The sequence below is a fragment of the Hirundo rustica genome, chromosome 3 (assembly GCF_015227805.2).
Source record: "Hirundo rustica isolate bHirRus1 chromosome 3, bHirRus1.pri.v3, whole genome shotgun sequence".
In the NCBI taxonomy this organism is placed as follows: domain Eukaryota; kingdom Metazoa; phylum Chordata; class Aves; order Passeriformes; family Hirundinidae; genus Hirundo; species Hirundo rustica.
In genome coordinates this window covers 31,725,383-31,747,461 of record NC_053452.1, presented here as the reverse complement: position 1 = coordinate 31,747,461, position 22,079 = coordinate 31,725,383, and the positions used below count along the sequence as shown (strand labels likewise).

The window sequence follows — 22,079 nt, the reverse complement described above, 5'->3', positions numbered from 1 at the left end:
GTACACCCACTGATTATCCAGGAATTAAGTCTATAAAGTAATGGTAAAAAGTAAGAAGTGAAAGCAGGAAAAGAAAGGGATCTGAAGATGTGGGATAAATTTGGGATTTCCCACAAATGACTTTACTACCCTTAATAAAATTATTGAATTTTTCTATGATGTCTGATTTATAAAATGTTTATTTATGAGGAATCAATAGCATTAAATATCTGAGATGAAAATTCAGGTCAGAGTATTGTGTAAACAAAAATAGTGGTCCTTGCAATAAATAATAAATCATGTCAACAAGCAGGAAAAATATTAGTTTTAATATTTTCCTTTATTCAAGACTTTTAGCCCTGACCTGTAAACTGAGGCCTGATAAATATTTGAGGCTATGTGGTGATTACATTTTAAGTTCAGAATTTCACGGGGGCTTGAAGGAAATTTTGAACTCTGGAAGATTTGAGTAAGAGAAATATAGACTTTACCACTTAACAGAGAAAATAGCAAACCATAGAGTATGTTAATCAAAGATCTTTGAGACTCTAGCACTGGGACTCAAACTACTTCACAAGTACAAGGATTTGTTTCATATTTAAAAGGTACTAATTCAGGTTAGGGCTCTCTTTGCTTAGATACTTGTAACTGATACCTGGTGAATGTTTAGTTGATGTCTGATGCGGCTCCATTTATTTAGTGCTTATAACTTGAAAATTGGTGGTCAAGTCTTAAAGTATTGACATCAAATGTCAGACACGTTCAGTAACTTGCTGGCATGAAGAATTTTATCAGTAGAATCAAAATCCTAGTGTGTTTTCCAGACTGCTTTCCTTCCCCTTTCCTTCTTTTTCATCAGAAAATAACTCAGCAAGTGCTGGGAACGTGTTATGGCTGTGTTAAATGTAAATGTCAAAAGGTGCTCTGAAGATTTACATTGCTCTCAAATTCTAGAAATCTGCAGGTGAATTGTGTAAGTCATGAAACAGTGAACGGCAACTGGGAAGTTACTTCATTCTTTTGAGTCTGGTGCAATAAAGAGAACAGGAATAAAATGTACTTTGGAGGCTTTGTTTTCCTCAACATCTTAAAGATCCATGGCAGAGTTCTTTGCCACACAATCTCCTAAAGCATACTTTTTGTATATAAAACACTTTGAAAGCGTATCTTTTAAAAATCCTTTTAATCAAATATATCAACAAACATACAAAGGATTAAAATCCTAGTGGAATTCTATAACTAACTCAATTTATATAATAATGTGTGAATCCACAGAAAATCAATATGAAGTTTTGAAAAAGAAAATTTTTCGCAGCTGTCTGCCTTTGTAATATTTATATAAAGACTGCTGTTAGTGGAGATTATGCAACCAATAATAGATACTGAAGGGGAAGGTTTCTTAATCAGTAAAAAGTACGATGTCATGAAGTCAGCAAAAATAATTAAAGTAGTAGAAGTTTCTGAAGCCTAATGCAAGTTGCCTCTCCTGCACTTCTTCTTTGCTCTTCGCTTCTGAAAAAAATTCAAGTTTTGCATTTGAGTATGGATTTGTATTTTAAAAAGGGCAGAGTAGAATCTCTTGTAATTCTAGCTCATGTATTTATTAAGAATGTGGTTTGACAGTATACTGTGTATCAGAGTCTCCGATAATAACTGCCTGTCATGGTACTCCATTAAAATAACTTAATGTTTTTTAGTTTTCATGATTTTTTTGTCATATTCTTTGTCTTGTCTTTTTACAACATGTTGATTAGAAGAAGCAATGTTACGCTGCCTAGAGAACACAGTAATTGTTACCTTCTTGCTCAGTAAAGCCCTAATTAGTGTGAATGAGCATGAAAAATAGATACTAAAATACAGTAGATAAAGGTAATACTGTGCCACAAGAGAAAAGCTTTCTTCATTGTGACCAAATTCTGGCATATTTAAAGTATTAAGAGGATTAAATGGGTGAATTAAATAGTTGTGCTCTCACACACCATTTGCATTTGAAAAGAGGGACTATGTGGTAGAGTTTAGAGGAGGAAATGGACCCCAGCATGCTCAAGTCTCTACAGGGACAACAGAATGATAATAGACCTACTGGGTTTCCTCACAAACATTTTTTCTTACCAAATCATTTTTAGGAGAGCAGCAGAAATGCATAAATATAATTTAATTTAAGATATATTTACTTTAGATGTATTTTGTTTGTAGATGTATTTTTGTTACAAATTTTTTTTACTAAATTACTTTTAAAATAATTTAGTGAGTGCTTGGTGTGTATACATGTATATATTCCTCTAATATTTTTGAATCCTGATTAACGTAGGACTATTGAGTGCTTTCTTAAAGATAGTTGTTTTTTTAAAAAACAGTACGAAAATTGCATGCTGTTATTGCAATATCTCTTTTTGATTTTTATTTTCTGATAAAATTGCTTTCAGGTTCATGATACTTGAGCATCTTTTCTCTCGTGGTATAGCTAATCACTCTCTGTTTATTCCCTTTTCTCTCATTATATTTAGTTGCTGAATAAATCTCAAATATATTTTGGTTGCACTTACAGTTTAGTTGGATAAAATATGTGAAGTTGTTATCATCTTGGCTGCTTTTTCATTTGCATCTACACATTTCTAATCATTTCTTAATTCAATTATTCGTCAGTCTGATGTGTTTTTAAACAAACCTCATAATTTGTTATTATATACTTTGAACATTTACAAGAAATAGCAACTGTTCTTAATTGTATATATGTATATATTCTAGCATTCTTTACTTTTCTGATGCAATTTCTAATTCTTTAGCTTAGAGAATATTTCCAGAAATACATTATTGGCAGCTGAATACAGACTAGATGGTGGTTTTTGCATAAACAGGTAACATAACCTTTTGCTTAAAACTTTAAGAAATTCATAGTTGTGGACTTTCCACATGTGACTCCCTCTGAAAAACTGAGCAAGCAAGGATACCAAGGAACTTCTAGGTATCAATGATAGATCCATGACATAACACACTATAGAGGGTTTGTCTCCTCTTGTGAAAAATGGTAAAACTTTGTAAGCAAGACAGAAGTCTGCAGAGTAGTTTCAGCTTGGCACTTCTGGATCACTTTCATTTGAACTTCAATTAGACAGCAATTTTGTATTAACATAGAGAGGCTGTGCTACCAACCTCTATTTTTAAAAGCAGATGTCTTTGAATGTATTTTAGTACTAATCAGGCATCCAGGTGGAAAGCTACAGCTTTCTGTTCTTCACCACATGAGATTTGATGAAAGCCTTTCATTCTGCTGTCATTGAACAGGTAAAGAAGAGAACAGAAACTCTCCTTTCTTAGCACAGGAATAGCAGGCTGGGATTTGTTTCCCTAAAGAAGCTATGAAAACGAGTTGAGAATGGCAGGATAGCTCTGTACCTTTAGAACTTTCAGATCTTCTTAAACGTGATACTTCTGGCATGCTCTGCTTTGACGGGATTCAGCTGCACTGGGGTTGCTTTGCATTTGCCTGGTGTTAGCGTGTTTTGCTCTCAGCAGGTTAAGAATGAAGTTGCTCTGACTTGCTTCTAGCCATGGTGTTTTTTCCCCTTGTGCTTGATAACAGAACTAAGAGAATGACTTAAAGAAAAAGAAAGTAGAATTATGCTCATGTGAGAGGACAATGCAAATACGGCCTACAATACTCTTGACTTCCCTTTTGCATAATGTCTTTCAGATATCATTTGATTGGGGATATTATCAAAAAGGAGGGGAAAGAAAATAGATGAAGTGTCAATCAGTGTAACATCTGATACTGCTCCCTAAAAATAAGTGTTGAAAAGAAGACGTGTATCAATAAGATAAAATACTTTTTACAGCACTGAAAGAAGCTTAGGCAGCTAGTGCAGAAAATCACAAACACAAGTCTTGAATTTAGAAGCTGATGGCAATGTCATTTTTGGGCATGTGCCATTATGCCATTACCACTCCCCACTGGCCAGTGTCTGCCTCAGTCTTTAACATGAATAAATAAAACAGAAAGCTGGAGAACCCAGCATTGCAATAATTTGACAGACAAGCCTGGTCCTACCTGTCTTTGTGACTGTAATGCTTTTTAAAAAGTCATTACTTTTCTGCTACCTAATTTTGATGAGAAAACTAGTCTGAAAATACTTAAGATGAGTGCCATGTCTTCAACATGAGGGACTACTGCAGATTTTCAGCCTGATGCAGGTTTTCTCCTGGCATTGTGAATCAATACGACTGTGTAGTTTTCTGGTAAAGCAAGTTTGATGGGAAATACTGACTCTGTAAATCATCTTTAAATTGACCAGGGAGCAAAAGATGCACATTTCTAAAACTACTTTTTTGAGGTAGTGTGGAGAAGGAAAGAGATTTCAGGTTGGATAAAGCAAGAATAAGAGAAAGTACCTCGAGAATCAGACAGTGTTATTTTTTCTATACATTATAATGAGCTAGTTCAGGGTTCTATGGAAAAAGAGAACAAAAGTCAAGTACTGAAAAGCTCTTCATGTCAGCTGTGTCATTACTTAATTTAAAGTTATGCTAGTCACTTTGCTGTAAGCGAAATAACAAGCTACTTAAGTATTGTGTAATGTTTATAAAGATGTTACAAGTGCTGTTTCTTTTCAGAAGGCCTGGGTGAACACCTTTTCAAAAATAATTTTTAAAAACAGATTTGTGTGTCTAGAAGGATTAAGGTAATTAAGCAAGATAAAGTCACAAGCCTTACAATTCACAAGCAAAATGGTAATTTCCAGAATTTTCCTATTAATTGATCTGTGATATTGAGTTATTTACACAGTATACAGTTAGGAACCGTATTATTTCCTTTCTGTTGTTCTTTCCTCGGCTCCATTTTTCACTACAACATTGCTCGCTCTCTGCAAACTGTTTCCCATGCACAAGTGAGCAATTCCTAAATAATTAATTAATTTCAATAAAACAATGTTTGTACAGATCCAGCCAAAGCTATGACTAGTCAGCACCCTCTCATCAGTTGTGAGCAAAGTGCCAGACTAAGCAGATAGGGCAAATTGTTCTCAAAATTTCTAGAAATACTCAACAAAGAAACCCTTCCTAAATTTGAAATGAACGAATGATGGCTTCCTGACTTTGTCATGCATCTCCAGCATGAAACTGGGTTAGTAGCTTAATTTTCCTTATACGTAGCTTTTCTCTATCTCTAAAGACAGTTGGCTACCCTTAGAAAATGATTATGAAAATACAGCTAACTCCTGGAAGTGTATTTGATAATGCTGAAAAGATCACTCAGCAGTAAACACAAACTTAACCTTCAGTCATATAGCATGGGACATTTTTCAGTCTAAATGGTGTGCAGTTCAATGTAAAGCAGTTTGAAATAATCCAGTTGAACATACTACAGAAGCTTGGATTTCATGTCACCTCTGCCACCATGGTCCCTTCTGGGGACTAATTTATTTGTCTCTGTTTTTAAAAAAAAAGTCTTTTAAATATGCAAATTTGAATCTGCTAGTTTAAGTAGCATCACAACCAGAACTTGGTTTGTTGGTAATTTGATAAAGCGGAATTCAACTTGGGACAGACCAGGCAAAGCAGAAGTAGCACAGCTGTTACTGTAAATGTCTGCAAAACATAAAAATGAGTGTTCTTGCTTAAATTAAATAGGAGGTCTTGAAATCTTGTAATTGAAAGTTCAGCTTCTGTAATCATACTGTTTATCTCAGATGCAGCTGACACATTCTAGTATAGCCTGGGGAGCTTGGAAATGAAGGAAGTAGGAAGCCAGACCTGTGTTGCAGTCAAGACTGAGTTATGTTCTGAACTGGAAACTGGAGGAGATTATAGATGGAAGTCCCAGAGTGCGTTGTAGAGGTCACAAATTAATTAGCAAGGGAGTATGTTGATGGAATCGAATATATGGGTTTCATATCACAGGGTTTGTAGTGCTAATGTGTTCTTAGTCATTGCTGAATTTGTCAGGAAGAAGATAGGGCATAACCAGCAGCTCTCTTGAGTCTGTGAAATCGAGTGTAGGAGATTTTGCAGATGCTTTACCTTTATGAAACAAGATTTAAGATTCAGATTTTGAGTTCCTGCGGAATATCAGTAAAGTTAGCATGCAGGTCTACAAATTAATTTCTTAATTAAAAGTCTTGGAGAAAACGTGCATCAACTTGGAATTTAGTTCTAGGAAAAGTAAAATTCAAATGTTGGGCTATGGATTGATTTAATTACCTAAAATCCCTTAATTTTCTTCTGCTTTCAGTTGAGCTGCCACTGTTATTTGCTGTGAATCTTAATGTACTAATGTTTGCAGTAACCATGGACAACTAATGGAAAGACAGATGTTTCCTGATGTTGTCTTCCAGAATATCTAGTGCAGCTTATTTTTTATTTGAATAAACACATAAAACATCTTTTTGTGTGCGTAACTAATGTTTCTAGAGATAACCCAAGCCCATAGTATGAATAAAAGTAATGGTTCCATTGCTCCTGTCCCATGTAGGAAAAAAATAAAAAAATCTTTCATTTTTACCTGTGCTTAATATATTTTGGGGTTTTTTTTAATTTTTTTTTTTATGTAGGCATTAAAGTATATCTGGTGTTACGTACGTTACTATGTCCTAGTATATGATTATGAGAATAGAACCTGTGCTTCAGAACAGTAACTTCTGAAGTTATTTGCCTCAGATATTTTAATGTACAGACAGCTAGGCAGGATTGAAATGTTACCTTATGGCATTTTAGATGAGGACAAACACTGGAGCATCAGTCACAGAGCATTACAATTTAGATTTACTATCACTGTATCCAGACAAAATCCATTTAATGGGTAAAACTTTGCTACCCTTTTTTTCTTAGATATATTTTTGTTTCTCTAACAAGATCATATTTAACATTGGAGACTGTCCTGTTGAAAGTTACCATCTAGTGTTCATATATTGAAGAATTTGCAGACTTTAATTAGAAATAGTCGGTGCAATGGATGACAGATTTCTTCTCCTGAAGGCTGGCATTTTGTGCACCCTGTATTTGAAGTGATACAGGAAATCATCGTTCTCTATTTTTCATCTGTATTTCTATTTGCTGGTTTGAGTGTTGCAGGTATTACCTGTTCAGCTCTGTAGGAAAGATCCAACTCTTGTCTTTTTTTTTCCCCAACAGGGGGTTTGTTTTTATTACTTGATTTTTTTTTTTCCCATGCATAGCTGAGTTGCTCACTGTAGTCTGTAGAAGTGGCTATTTCAAGAGAGCCATTTAAGCACTGTATATTGTAGTAGTTTTTTTCCTGGTGTAGGCACTCTGAATGTTTTTTTGTTCTTCCAGAGGTCTCTGCTTCAGTCCTCTCAAACTTTACCAGAATGAAGTTCTTGCAGTTAGGCATTGTGGGTACCACTCCTTTGTCTCTTAGAAAACTGCATTACTGGTTGTTCCCGCAGATTTATACAGCAAAATTTACTGAAGATGAAATTACATCAGTGTTGCTTCTGCACCTATATCTCTCTTTCTCCTATTTAATTTAAAATTTATCTTTCAACTTTGATAATTTACTGCACAGCAAGGTGATGCCACTTTTTCTCTCTTTTTTTTTTTTTTTTTTTCCTTTTTCTTAATTTTTGTTTTCTTTTTTTTTTTCCTGTCTTCCTCCTCACTGAAGGAAGTAGAAGTAGTTTCTGTTTTGGAAAAAAATTCTTTAGTGGTCCCCAGTCATAAGGGAAGATGAGCATTTCTGCTGTCTTCATTTTATGTGTCAGAAAGAGGATCAAGGGCAGGGTTTTTGTTGATTGTGTCAGATGGAAAGGATGGATTTAGTTACCAAGTTGCTTCTATTAAATAATCAAATTTTCCATAGCAGTACTTATTCTAAAATTGATATACATAAAAAAGAGACTCTTCAAAGTATCTTACCAGAAATAAGGAAGCTTTTTCTCTGCTGAAGATGATTAGAATAGAAATAAATGTGCAGGGAAGGAGTGTTTTGGGAAATGCAGTGTAACAGAACACCTCCCTCTGGTGGTAGATATTACAGTTCAGTCTGCTCTGTTACACCGTGAACTGGAACATTCATGGTGGGAAATGCCACTGCCACTGAAGAGCTAGGAGAATTTATTAAAAAAAAAAAAAATTGAATTCCATATATAGTTTCTTGCCCCTGTAGCTCTTTGGGTATGATGGGGGAGGTTTAGGCTGCTTGACCCCCTTCACTCTGAGTTTGTCAGGTTGTCCATGCTTTCTCCTCCCCTCTTGCTGCTGGGATTGGTTGCATTTTGCCATTTTTGCTGGGCTGTAGGAATAGGCTCTATGGATGTTGATGCTTTAAGCAGGTATTCAGAACAGTACACATGAAGCAGCTCATAGCTTCTAGCAATCATTTGACTCGTTCTGAAAATTTAATTAATCTCTTAGTTTATTCCTGTTTAGCTGCTTGGTCTGAATTTCATGTGCCAGTCCTCAGTTAGTTTCCAAAGTAATGTCTGTAATTACTTGTACTTGAAACACAATTAGCCACCCTAACTGGAGGAGAAGGCTTGCTTTAACTGTTTATCTTGTAGGGTATTAATGCCAAGAAACAGATTTTTCAAAGTTGTTTTTTTTATAAGCTGTTCAGGGATGGGTTCAGTCTATCAATCAGGCATGTGAGCTCAGCTGCAGAATTATTTCTAGCTCTGTTTAGGCATAACAAAAATGCTTTAAAATGCTTCTTGAAGGCATATTTTAGTTCCTTGCTTTTCATGCCCATTGCACTTCAGAAAATGTAGCAACGTAGCAGAATGTGTGGGAATAACATTTTTGATCCTTGTTTTTCTTTCTGTTTAGTAAGCATTTTATGATGATTTTTTTCCTGTGTTCCTTCACGGCATAGTGAAAACTGCTCTTACCCCCCCATCCAGGCTGAACACTCAAAACTGTTTTGGCTTTGTTTTGTATGTCATTAATAGAAGAACCTGTGAAACCTTGTAAATCTTCTCCAAGGCTCCAGTTGAAAAGCAAAAAATCTGGGACGTTTCCATGAGTAGGAGTCCTAATTCCATGACTGTGACATTGTTAAACTCCGAGAAACAAAACTTTAGACGTGGAGGACTGGCTGCAGAAGCCTGTTTTTATGTGCAGGATCCCAGCATTACCAGCGTTTAATTAATGCATTGTTCAAGGTCAACACATCGCTGCTCTGATTTGCAGATTTATGCTTTGCTACTGAAGACTCCCCTTTAAGGGATTCCACACCTATTGTGCTAAATAGCGACCATTTGCAAGCCAGAGCTCTGGAAACACTGGTGAAAGGCTACTTTTCCATACCTGCATTAGCTCGGAAGTGATAGCACAGGAAGTCAGATCGCATCAAATGATAAATCATGGATACGAGAAGCAAAAGTATTGTTTTCTTCCTACACCTTTTTTTTTTTGCACTTTGTCTTAATAGGGAGATACAGACATAGACAAGAGTGGGTGTTCTAGGCAATTTCAGCAATGATCCTCCGGCACTGACAGGCAGAAGGATCACTTCATCTTCGTAAGAGATGCTTTAAGTTCTCATGTCTTTATTATATTAAAATAAGGTGACTTGAGGAGAAGTGTATTTATCTCTGTTTTCCACTGGGGGGACAGGAACGCAACATTGTGAGAAGAGCAATTTTTCCATTCCTTTTCCTTTTCTACACTTGTTTGGTTTCTTTGCTTTAAAAGAAGCATCAACATCAAAATAGTCATCATTTGTAAGGAAAACATACATTAAAATCCATGAATTTCAGGTATTAACTCGATTACATTTTTTTGCAGCCATTTTGTACCAATTTCAAATGTTAAGATGTGTTCCAGCTTTTTTCTTTGGGACCAGTTGGCTAACAAGAAAAATTAATGTTGTCTTTGACTTATATTCAACACTTCTAATGCCTTCTTCTAAAAAACAATTTCAATAAGAAGTAAACTTATTAATTCAAAACTCCGTCATGTTTTGTTGCTCACAGAGAGGCGTAAGCAATGTTTATTTTATGTAGGCATTCAGTGTCTGTGTCTGATATTTTTGTTCCTAAGGGACTGGAAAAGAAATATGTATATTTAAACTTTACTGAAAATAAGCATGGTATGCTTAAGTATGGGCTTGGTTTCTCAGCCATGGTGTTCCATGGTCAAAATTGTCACCCAGTGGTTTGTGGCAACCACAGCTAGGGAGAGTTCTCAGTGTTTGAGCTTTGGAATTAATAAACGTAAATCAGCTTTTCTTTTCTTTGCCCTTGAGCTCTTGATATTTTGTTGTTGTTCTTGTTGTTGGTTGGTTGTTTTTTGTTGTTGTTGCTGGCAGGTTGAACACTACTCTCCAGCATTTCTGTATGGTTTTAGAATGTGATGGAGGGGATGGTAAGTCGGAGACTACTTAAGCTTCTGACTCCTCACATAGTTAATAAGCTCTTGCAGAAAGGTGTCAGATGAGATTTCACTGAGTGTTCTCACTTTTATGATTAAAACATTACTTCGGTTTTCTTCATGTTATTGTAGATTACTGAAGTCACAGATTGTCATATAAATTCTAACCATTGCAAAGTTGTTCCTCAGCAACGGAGGACAGTCAGACTGGGAGTTTCCTCTCCACACTTTCCTGTAGCTATTTTGTATGAAAGGCAGATGTGTATTAAAAGAATCATCGTGTTGCAGTAAGCTTGAGGAGAGTGGGAATATTACCCCTTATATTTCACCATTCATTGCTTTGGTGGAAAAACCTAAATAGTGAGAAAATACTAAATCTTCCTTACAGACCCACATTTCACAGTGTTTGGTTGGATCTGGGGAAGTGAGGCCAGGAAATGAGTGTGCCCGGTCTCCCTTTTCTTCCAGAACAGCCTCTGGGCTGTTGGAAAGAAAAGAATCTCATAAAGATGCCCTAACTGAAGATAAGGGAGAAGGATGAGTGGCTTACTACTAAGCAAGGTTTGAACTACTGCTCAGGCCTTTTGTCCCTTGTGAAAATCCTCTCAATTTATGGCATAGTCAAACGTTTGGGAATGCTTGAACCATAAATTTGACTATTATTGACAGAAAATGAGGCAAATGTACGCATTAATTGGAATCACGTAAATTAGACTGGAGGAATTAATTAAAAAATAATAGACATGTGTCTTGAAATTGGAAGTTTCGTTCTGGGTATTGGAAAGGGCATGGTAAGGTGACTTGAAAGATAGCTCCAGTATAAGAAAAGCTAGTAGAAACATTTCTTTTATTAAAATAATGGTTCTTGTGTGTCCAGAATAAATATGAGTTGTAATTAAATTCTACCAGTTAACAATCCTATTTTCAAGATCTCTCATTTGTTACAAACGCACCTTGAGAAGTTCACTTCATTAGTTGCATAGGACTCACTGCTATTGCAAAATGCTTGATTTAGGGGTTCATGGGTCAATTTCCTCATCAGAACAAATGTTTCTCCTCCCTTAGGAGCGTAAATTTTGAAGTCTCATCACTCTGAATTTAGTTCAAACTTGTACATTTACTGATATGTTTAGTTTTGTAAAGGGATGCTAATACTGAAACAATTCTAGTGATAAACATACTGAAATTTAGGGGAATAATAGAGGTGCATTTTTTATGGGTAGTGTGTTACTCTTAGTTTTATGCATACATTTTTGAGCATTTTCTAGAGTTGTCTCGTCTGTTGTAAAATGCCCATGTCATGTTTTCCAAGTTGTCTTTGAGATCAAATTCTACAGTTCATAGCTGCTAAGATGTTTTCCACAGGTACTTTTAAAAAAATTTCCCATATTTAATTCTCTACTGTATTACCCTCAGACCACGTTAAATGTTTATTGTTCTTAAGTGCTAGATGGATCTTCAGAAGGCTGCAGGATTTTACTTTTCCTGGCTGTTAAATACTGGAGTTCCTTGTCTTGTTTCTTGAAGCTGGTAAAATTGTTGTGATTGCCATCTTTAGCAGAGGAGCATGTAAGTGTCCTTGGCAAGCTGCCCACTTGGTGTCTTACTGCTAGTCCATTCTGGTATGTGCCCTTCCTAATGAATACCCACTCCACATATCATTGAAAAATAAAATATTTTTTGCAGTCATGAGGGAGTGGTTGCTTTGTCTTCCTCCGTTACTTAAATTTCATGCTTTACCCTTTCATTGGTCTGTTACCAATATCTTTTGATACGGATTCAAGAATTGATAGAATGTCAGTTAGTTGGGTATTAAATTGTCTTCGTGTCCTAGTTTTACCAGATGCAGGTGCTGTATTGGCCAGCCCCTCACTGGTTTTAGGTTTTGCAATGTAACACAGCAGTACCTTCAAGTGGAACTTTCTCACTGTATGTGCTTTGTAATAAATTAAAGTGTGAATGCTAACCTTGAACCGTAGGGATTCTCTGACGGGAAATTTAAAGTGGATTGTTAAAATAGGAGTTTACTCTTCATGGCTTCAGCACTTTGGATCCTGTAACAGTCAATAATATTTATTTTTTATGTTGGTGAGTTTTCTGGAATAATGAAATTTTAGTTGAAATAATAATAGTAAGCCTGCTGCTTTATGTAAGAATGGGAAATGTGACACAGGATAGAGAAGTTTTAAGTGACCTTGTTCCTGGTCTGGACTGAAATAGCTACAGTAAGTAAATTGTCATTACCAAGCAGAGCGAGGAGTATCTGTTCTGCGGGGAAGCCACTCTCAGGCGATATTTTCTAGATGATAATGAAATTCCTATTTCATCAATTTAGGATTTCACAACTGCTTTGGAAATGGTGGGATCATGTAAAACTGGTAATTTTTTTCATGTATTAACCATGCCAATGTGTTACAAGCCTGGTTAATGCAGTTGCTGTGGACTCTTTTGTACAAAACTGCATTTTCCTTCCTTAAAAACACGTGTGCATATATCATAATGACCTGAATCTTGAGTTGAAGGTCATCTGTAACAATGTTATGCTTGTTGTCTTGATAGTCTTTGCTTATTAGCTATTCATTAATTTTCTTGCTAAATAATTGGCAAAATCTGGTAGTCAAATCTAAAGCTTCCTGAGTCGCTTTGGGAAAGAATCGTTTGATTGAGCCAAGGGAAATAAGGTTTATCATGGAATGTCATCTTTAAGCAAGGAGAGTCTTTTTGAAAAGAAAACTAGCTCAGAACTCACCGTCATCAGACTTCCTGGGGAGACCCCCCCTGTCCCCTCCCATCCCTCCAAAACCCAACCAACCAAAACAAACAAACATCACAACAAGGTTTACAACCTCTCACCAAGCTAAATCCCCAAAATATTGATACATTGCATAAGCTTTAAAATAAGGTGGTATTACATAACTTGATCCTTATTCCTGAGTGATAAATACATGTTAATTGCATCTGTGCTCTCAGTGCTTGCCACCCTTGCAGATGCATCTTTTTTATTTTGCCTTCGTAATGCTTCTCTGCTTGTTTGAAAAGACAATGAAATGCTTATGAAAAACTCAATATATGCAACATGCAAAGCTCAGTGTTATTTGAAACTTATTAATAATGTCTTGCAAGTCTAAAAAGTATAGTAATCATAAAGGATAACTTTGCATAAAGAACTCATTTCAGTTTTTCTTCATGAAGAAGAAAAGCTGAAAAGAAAATGATGTATTTTTGAATAATATCTCTAAGAGCTGAATAGGTTTCCTGTATCATATGTACTCATAACTTTAAATAAAGTTGTTTTACAGAAAATCACCTTTCTAGTATTTTTCCTGTTTAATTCTTTCAGTACTTTGTACTGTGAAAGCGATGAGATCTGCTGATAGCTCTTATAAGATTATACTGCAATTGTAATTTTGTACTTTCCAGTCTAATATATCTTATTTATATATTTATAAATATAATTTACTATAATTAATACATACCTGTGATTCCTTTTTATGACTTTGTTTGTCACCTCTTAATGCAAATGCTTGTGCATTCTGTGGTGCATTCCCCTAATAGCCAGATATATGTGTTTATTCTCCAAGTGGGCTAATGCATCTTTCTGTCTGCATGTAATTTAAAAAGAAAAAACCTAAAACTTCTCTTTCCAAGTGGAGTTTTTATTGCCAGACCATTACTGGAGCTCTAGATTGCATTCAAGTATGTACTCAAAGTGAAGGTTTTATCCATCTCACCTTAATTTATTATGCAAAAATAGTTATGTATGAATGACACTTGAAATGCCTTCAGTAAGCTATGAACCAGTGAAGAGTTCTCAGTAAGTAAAATCTTTAGGACTTTCAGTACTATTCCTTGGCCATTTGTGAACACTTTCTCTGTTTTCAGTTCTGTGAACAGACACATGAAGAAAAGAAGAAAATAAGGCCATAACTTAAAAGATTTCACAGTAGCGGTTTCAATGTCATAATATTTGTGTTACTTCCCATAAAGTACTCTCAGAAAGCAGTTTCTTTTAACTGAGGAACTGTTTGCTGAGTAAACTACAGTAAGTCTGTTGGGATGCTGTGGACTGGGGACATTGGATGTTATACTGACACATTAATTTATGCTCTGTAAAAGTTGCTCTGGGGATAAAAAACAGGTAGGTTGCGCATTTAATGCAGTGTAAGAAGCCAGCACTCTCCAAATAACCTTTTTGCTGATTCACATTGCTATGTTACGGGAGCTATAGGATTGAAGAATAAGGAAGTGTATTATTTCCTATCAGTTAAAATGCTTTCTTTAAAGACTCTGATTTTCTTCCCTTAGCATGCTGTTTACTCTGACATGTCTTCCATAACATATTTGAATGAACTTACTTCTTTTTAATGGAACATCTGTTATAGGTCAGAGAATAGGAATTGTTTGTAACTTAGACTCTTAAAATAACCCAAAAGGAGATTTTTTGAGATGACGTGATTTATTATGCCACAGCAGGAATGCAAATGAGGAAACAGTCTGGCTTAGCATTAAGTCATTTCACGTAATGCTTTGACAAGAAAGGCTTTGTGATATGCTGATAGTAGTCATACTTACCTTTACCTTAAGTTTTAACTGATTGTAATCACAGAAGTTACCAGAAGCTGTGAAGGGTCATTTCCTGCTTAGTCACAGAGCCCTTAGTTAAGCAAAAGTTGAGAACTAAAGATTTTCTTAGGTATTTTGTTGGATATTGTTGGCTGAAGAAGGCTATGTACTGGAATTGGGACTGTCTAATTTCTTGTGTCACAGAATCATGTATTTTAGCTGGTGGAAGGGGTTGGTTGTCTTAAATATTTGTTCTTGAGGCAATGGGTGAAATGAACATACTGGGAGGATGGGCCCTTGCGGGTTGCTCACCCTAACATGGTAACAGTGACTGGACAACGGAGCTTGAAAGTTTTAGGGTTGTGCAGAAGGTGTGATTTTGTGTGGCAACTCCAGTTTTATGGGCTAGAATCAGAAGCTGTAAAGACAATGGCTTTTATTATTAATATTATCTTATTAATAAAAATTGGCAAAAGATTGTCCTGCAAAAGAACTTTCCTTCCTTTAGTTTAAGTAATTAGAATTCATTGTATATATAGAATTAAATGTTTGTATCATGTCTGTGTATTTACATAGTGGTGGTTCTGTTTACAAAGAAATACTAAGCAACAAAACAAAAATAAGACTCTTAGTATCAATAGCCAGTGCATAAGAGCTCTGAGATATTCTGTTCCTGCTGAACGATTTGAGATACTGGGATTGTAACCCTTGAACGCAACAAAGCAAAAGGATTTTGGAGCTTGGAGACTGACAGCTGCTTATTCTTAGATCTTTTCATCTACTGTTTCCCCATATTTGCAGGAAAGAGCAAATTTTCATGTCTTATTTTGATGCTGACTCCACCATATTGTTAACAATGGGATACTTTGCAGTTTAACAAAAAAACCACTGAAACCCACAGCCACCCCAAAAAGCCCCAAAATTCAAAACCACCAGACTTGAAGGCAGTGGAGAAAGGGAGACAATGTTGAGAGGAAAAAGAAAACATCTTTTCTGAAAAATGGAGGTTTGTGTTAAAAATTGCAAAGATGCATTTCATTAACTAGGAGAGGGCAGTGCAAGTTTCATAGACTTTTGGTCACCCTTGTGTGTTTTCACACAGATTTTGCTAGTATAGCGAATGTCTCAGGAAAAAAAAAAATTCAAGTGTTTCTCATGCCTTTCCAATTAAATAGGAACTTCTGCAAATGGTGAGTAATGTCTTGCCAACTCTTGTTCTGTTTTTTCCTTGTTGAGATTATTAGGTGAGGTCATTGTTCTGTCAACAGAATTGCATTCTGATTTTAATCAGAATAAAGCTTACCTTTCAAAACTTGCCAGGGTCTTGCCTGTATCATGTGTGTATTTTTGTTTTATTTGTTAAGCAGTTAAGGCTTAACTGGATTTATCCAGGCTCAGCTCCCCTGGAAATATTGCCAACTTTTATGGTGCTTGCAGGGAGAGCAAGGTGATCTGCAAGTTATTTGTGTTAATGAGACCAGCTGGTTGACAGAAGCCAAATGCTCCCCCACTACATGGACAAAATAAATACAAGGCAGCTTCAGTTACAGTTGTTGTGTTTCGGGTGCTTGGTCTTAAGGTTTTTCTCAAGTATCTTGTTTGTAATGAAGAAGGAGTTAAAACAGGGGCAGGAGGTGTTCTTGGGTTCCACTCCACTAAGCAGGCTAAAACTTTTTTGAAAGTTAATTGATTTGCAGTCTGAGTAAAAGTTCTGAACAGGAGGTCATGAGTTCACGGAGGCAAAGAGCATTTCACTGCCACGTGGGTTTTGCTGCTGCGGCAGCACTGAACTCTTATGATTGCTGCAGCTGCCTGATTGTGGCTGGTGCAGAAAAGTGTCTGAAGCCTTCTTTATTGTGCAACAAATAAAATCCAGAAGCCCAATTTGGGTTAAACTTTGTTGATACCTAGTGAAGCCTGAGTAGAACATCATCCTGAGTCCTGTAACTTCCCTGACAAAAGGCTTCCCACTTGTTTTTCAGAGCTGTCCTGTGGAGGTGGAGGATTTCCTGTCTACCACCTCCTCCCTTCTCCTCAACCTCCTCCTCCCCTTCCTCCTCCCTGGCTTTGAGCTTGCTCCTCTCCTATCTGGACTTCTGGCTGACTCTTCCACAGCAGAAGTTAAGGCTTACTTTTTCTGGCAAATCACTTAAATCCTAAATCAGCATTTAGGGACTGTTTGACTGTAGTGCTTCCCAATCCCAGTGAGTCATGTTGGCAACCTGTGTTTCTAACACATCGTCATCTGCAAATATTTATAGACTGCTGTTTTCTTCTCTGTCATGGCATAATAATGAGCAACCAAATATTGATTTATCTATGTATTTGTGTATTAAATAAATTCTACCCTTGTATGTGATTTAGAAAAAATGTACTTAGATACCAAGTGTTGGTGCACTTCAGCTGTTTCTTTATAAGGAAGAGGTGAGAGAACTAGATGCTAAGCAAACCAAAATTCACTTGGTTGGCAGGTGTGCTTCCTAGAGGCAGAGTGTGCCAGACTGAAGGCCGGTAGTGTAGCTGGTAGACTAATCCTATAATCAGTCATATATCAGGACTGCAGATTGGGGAAGAAGCTTTCAGTGGGGGATTTGCATTTGAAAATATTTCCCCTCAAACCTGAATCTAGTTCAGAGGCAAGGTAAGCCAGAAGGTGACATTTGTTACATGGGATTTGGGCTGTGGGGGCAGTTAGGAGACAAGTGTGATTTGACATTTGCTGATAAAAAAAGAAAGCTTTGAAGCCAAATCTTTTGTACACATCTTTAATGTATTTTAGTGATTTACTTTCCATACCTAACTCTCTGCTTCTGAATTAGTGGGCAACTTTTAATATGAGTGTTGGAGTAAGTGAAGGAATGAGGAAACACTCCAACCTTCCCCCCACCTCCTCCCACACATTCCCCCCCAAATACCCATCAAACCAATGATGCAGAGGCAATCCCTCACCAGCTCCCCATGCTAACCTGGAACTGTAGCTGTCTACACTGGCTTTGCCAAAACTGTTACTGATGGGATTTTATATAATGGCAGTGAAAAGTGTAACATTCCCGTTGTGCTGTATTACATGCCTTGGTTCTTCCCTCGCTGGATGTCTGCTCCCTTTATGTTTCTGTATGTGCTTTGTGTAAACCCTTTTGAAAATGATACCATGTGCTGTAGTAAGCTTTGAATGCTCTTGGATGGCTGGGGAAACAAGACCTTTCTGTAATTCTGAAAATGTTTTTTCTGCAGCAAATAACTTTTAAGATACTTTAAATCTGAAGTTAAAATTCGAAGGCCACTGTTTGTGTTTATCAAAGGGATGGTACCTCTGGCAGTGTTTTAGACTTATTTTTGTTACATGGGGGTTTTGCATAAAATTTGATGATTAGGCCGAGCAAGTATGATGACATATGAAATCTTGGTTTTGACAGATTTCCAGAAGAAACAGCCGGACGATGACTCTACTCCCAGCACAAGCAGCAGCCAGTCAGATTTGTTCTCTGGGGAAACAAACAGTGACAACAGCAATACCTCTCTAACCACGCAGGCCGCTAACTCCAACCAGCAACTTTTGACAGAACTGAATGTAACTTCACCGAGCAAAGAGGAATGTAAGTGCACAAGTCCTAAGTGAGAGCAGTGGAGGCATAAACATTTTGCTTTGGTCTCAGGTTTATGTTTCACTGACTGTTTCTGGAAGTTAATGGCCTGGCTTTTGGGGTGAAGGGAAAGGTTAGAAGCTATTCACAAAAGAAACATTGATAGCTTTAACTGAGGAACAAATACGAGTTTTTAACTAACTTTACATTTGATGTATTATATTTCATGTATATGTAAGCCGTTTTATGTGTGGGAACGAATTTAATTGTGAGAAGCTCCTTCTGACATTAGTCGTAAATTTGTATGTATATTCTAGCATCAACACCAGTATGTTGTGAAATTTGACTTTAAAACCTGTTGGTTTTTAATTACTGTAGTTGCACATAACACTGACTGTAATGCGTGTTTGTCTAGACTGCTACTTGCATATAACTTGTTTCATGTGGTAATTTATCTATTCTTTCATGACATATCTTTTGTCTTAATTGAACTGTCAGGCAAATATTATCTCTGAAGGTAAGTTAGAATGCTTAGCAAACACAGTGAGATAGAATTGGCTTTTAAACTATTCTAAAACTCTGTATAAAGTTCATCTTGCATCTAATATATTGAGTTTTGAAATCTGCATTCTACAACCTAAGCTCCAACGTGTAATTGGTAGCTTCATTTTTCTCCAGCTGTAGATTTATTTTAGAAGGTGCTCTATGGAGAGAAACCCCCCTGAGCTGAGATTACTTTAGGTTGTGGCTATTGAGTAGATCTACACATTACAAGAAAATGCTTGTTTTTCAGTAGGAAATTTGCAAGAGCTGCCCTGGTTCTTGAACATTTAGGCAACTGCTGGAAATAGCAATGTTGACAAAGCACTAGGACTAAAACATCTTGCTTTCAATTGTGTTAACTATTTGTATAGGATGGTTTTGCTGAGTTGTCCATGTATTTATTCTGTTTAAAGGTGTGAAGAGTTTTTAATTACGCAGGTTGGCTGTGGACAGAGCATAAAATATCATTTTGGGATTGTGGTGGTTTATGAGACTAACTAAAGTAAAACTTTTAAATTGCAATGTTATCTAGCTGCATTTGAGAATATTGTCAGAAATACAAATGTTCAAATGTGAATGTTCTGCGATGAGTTCTTGTCATAAGACTAAATTTGCCATGTAACTCTTATCTCTGCTTTGTGTATACAGTTGGTGTAAAACTGTTTTAGCCTTAAAACTAACTTCCTGGAGAATTCAGGAAAACGCATCATGCTTCAGCAACGCATTTGGGCCTTCGCAGTGCCGGGGACTTCAACACCCTGCGCACTTATTAGCCAGTGTCACAGGGTGCTTCTCTAGTGCTTACTGGGCCAGCTTTTCTGAAAATCTGTTCAGGTAGAAATGAAATTGTGTTACAAGAAAGTGTTTCTGTTGTGACTGAGAAAGATTTGGTAAGTGGGAAAGTGATTACGGGAATGGGAGGGAAATTAAATGGTGTCCTTCATCCTGAATTGCTGCGAGCTTGTGAGCATACACTGAATGTGGTGGATATTAGGCAGCACAGCCTGCAGAGCATTTGAAAATATTGCCTATTAAAAAAACTCTCTTTATGATTTCCTGCTGGGATGTTTTTAAGTGAAGTACAGTGGAGAGATTTATTTACAGCTCTGCCTTCTCTCACATCCCCACTACCTCTTTAATGAAGCTTAATATAATTTATCAGAAATAATTATTTACAGATGGAGATTTTCTGATGGATAATGACCTTATTTTGCAAGGTTCTTTCCTTTAAAGAAGAATGCCCAGACTTAAATGTCCTTTTATTTCAGTTTGAGGGTGTCTTTTTCTGTGCAATATTTATTTATTTTGCAGCATATTCTGTAAAGTATGCACTGCTCTTAGTACAGCTGTGTTCTTCAAAGACTGATACTTTTCACTGTCAGGTGATGATGTACAGCTGTGTACTGTTCTGAACAGGATTGTGGTAATTCACCAGAAATCAATTGTATGGGATCACTATGGTAATCCCTATCCAAGTGTGGGAAAATTGATCTAATTGGGGAGGATCCTCATGCTTCATTTCACTCACCTCCCTTTCCTTTCAAGATTTTGAGGAGAATCTTGCATCAAGGCATTTGCCATAGTGCTTGAGTCCACAGGGTAAACAGAAATTGCAGCAAGTCATTTGGGCAATTAAAGTCATTCATGTTACAACAACTGAAGAGAACCACAGAAATCACATGTGGTAAGATTCATACTCTGTATCAGAGAAAGTGAAAGGGGTTTTGTACTCATTTTTAATTAGCTATTTCCTTTTTATCACAGAATGAATTATAAAGGCCTTGAACTACATTTTGCAGGAGTTCAATCTGACAGTGTGCAAGTATTTGTGTGTTTTTTTGTTACTGTTTTGATTTTATGTGAGAGTTGCATTTGCATTCCTGTCTTATATTTACAACCATGTTGTAGTGACTCTCCATCTTCTGCCAGACTCAGGTCTGAAGTTACCTACTACAGTGGCTGCTGTGCCCTCTAACATATCTCCCCCTTATAGGTGAAAGGTAATTCTCAATATTATATTTACAGTCAAGGAAAGTGTGTTAAAAATTTATACCCAGAGACAGTTACACAACTTCAGTAATTTTTTCCCTTCCCCCACAGGTGTTTGATCTTACATGAAATATTACTAATCATTGATATTTTTCTTAATGCTTTTGAAATTGTTGAGGGGGGAATTCTGTGGAATTATTTTTTTCCCCCTCCACATGTACTTCTTGAGTTGCCTGTTTCTTTCAAAACCTTCAGGTCTCACCAGTTGCAGTAAATTTTCTGAAATAAACTTGCAGATAAAGAGTAATATTGATATTAGTATAGCTCTAGTTAGTCCAGAGCTGCATTGATTTTACTGATCCATTTCTTAACAGGTAATTAAATCAGTCTAACTTTTGTTCTGCTGCTGCTTTATGTGCAGATAAGTTTCATCTGTTCTCATTTTTCCTTCAGTCTCCTCCTTTCATTTAGAAGCTCCTAATGGTAGTTATTTCAGCATCAGTCACTATATCAGCCAGTTGCTCTGTCAAAGATTTCCTTTTCATATTGGGTGGGCAAAGTTTTTGATTATTTTAGTAGACAGGAAAAAATGGATTTGACAATGGCTCTCGCTTCTCTATGTCCTTACCTTCAGCCACCAACATTCTTAAAAAAAAAAAAAAAAAAAAAAAAAAGAGGCAGCTTATTAAGCAAGGTTCTATGTATTTTGGTAGAGAAAAGGTCACACTGCACATGGAATAATTTTGCTTAGTTTCAGGCCTTCAGTGCTTTCTTTGGGGCTGTCACATCATTTTTCTGTCACTGTATGAGCAGAGCTAAAATTCTGTGCAGGTATGAAATTAACTGTGTTGTTATGTGACAGGAGAAATGTCAATGTGAAGAACACTGACTCTGGCAGCTTGATCAGATTTGGTATTTCAGTAGTTTTTAGCTTCGGCTGACAGGATTTTATTTTAATTGTGTGCTTAACTTTTCTTGGCCTTCTTGAATAACAAGAACCACAATTGGAAAAGGACAATAGGAATATCTGCTGTTTCTAAAAGAGTTAAACGCTCTTCGTTCCTGTGTTGAAGAATTTCTAAGAAGATAAACAAA

At 36.5% G+C, this 22,079-nt stretch overlaps 1 protein-coding gene across 2 annotated transcripts in view; it reads left to right on the top strand.

The window, feature by feature from the left end:
- The window catches only part of ZFAND3 (zinc finger AN1-type containing 3), a 136,945-nt gene that overhangs the window by 69,619 nt on the left and 45,247 nt on the right, over positions 1-22,079 (top strand). For both annotated transcript variants that reach the window (XM_040058102.2, XM_040058101.2), the window contains exon 4: positions 18,285-18,464. In XM_040058102.2, the coding sequence (XP_039914036.1) occupies positions 18,285-18,464 (180 nt within the window). The remainder of the gene's footprint in view (positions 1-18,284; positions 18,465-22,079) is intronic.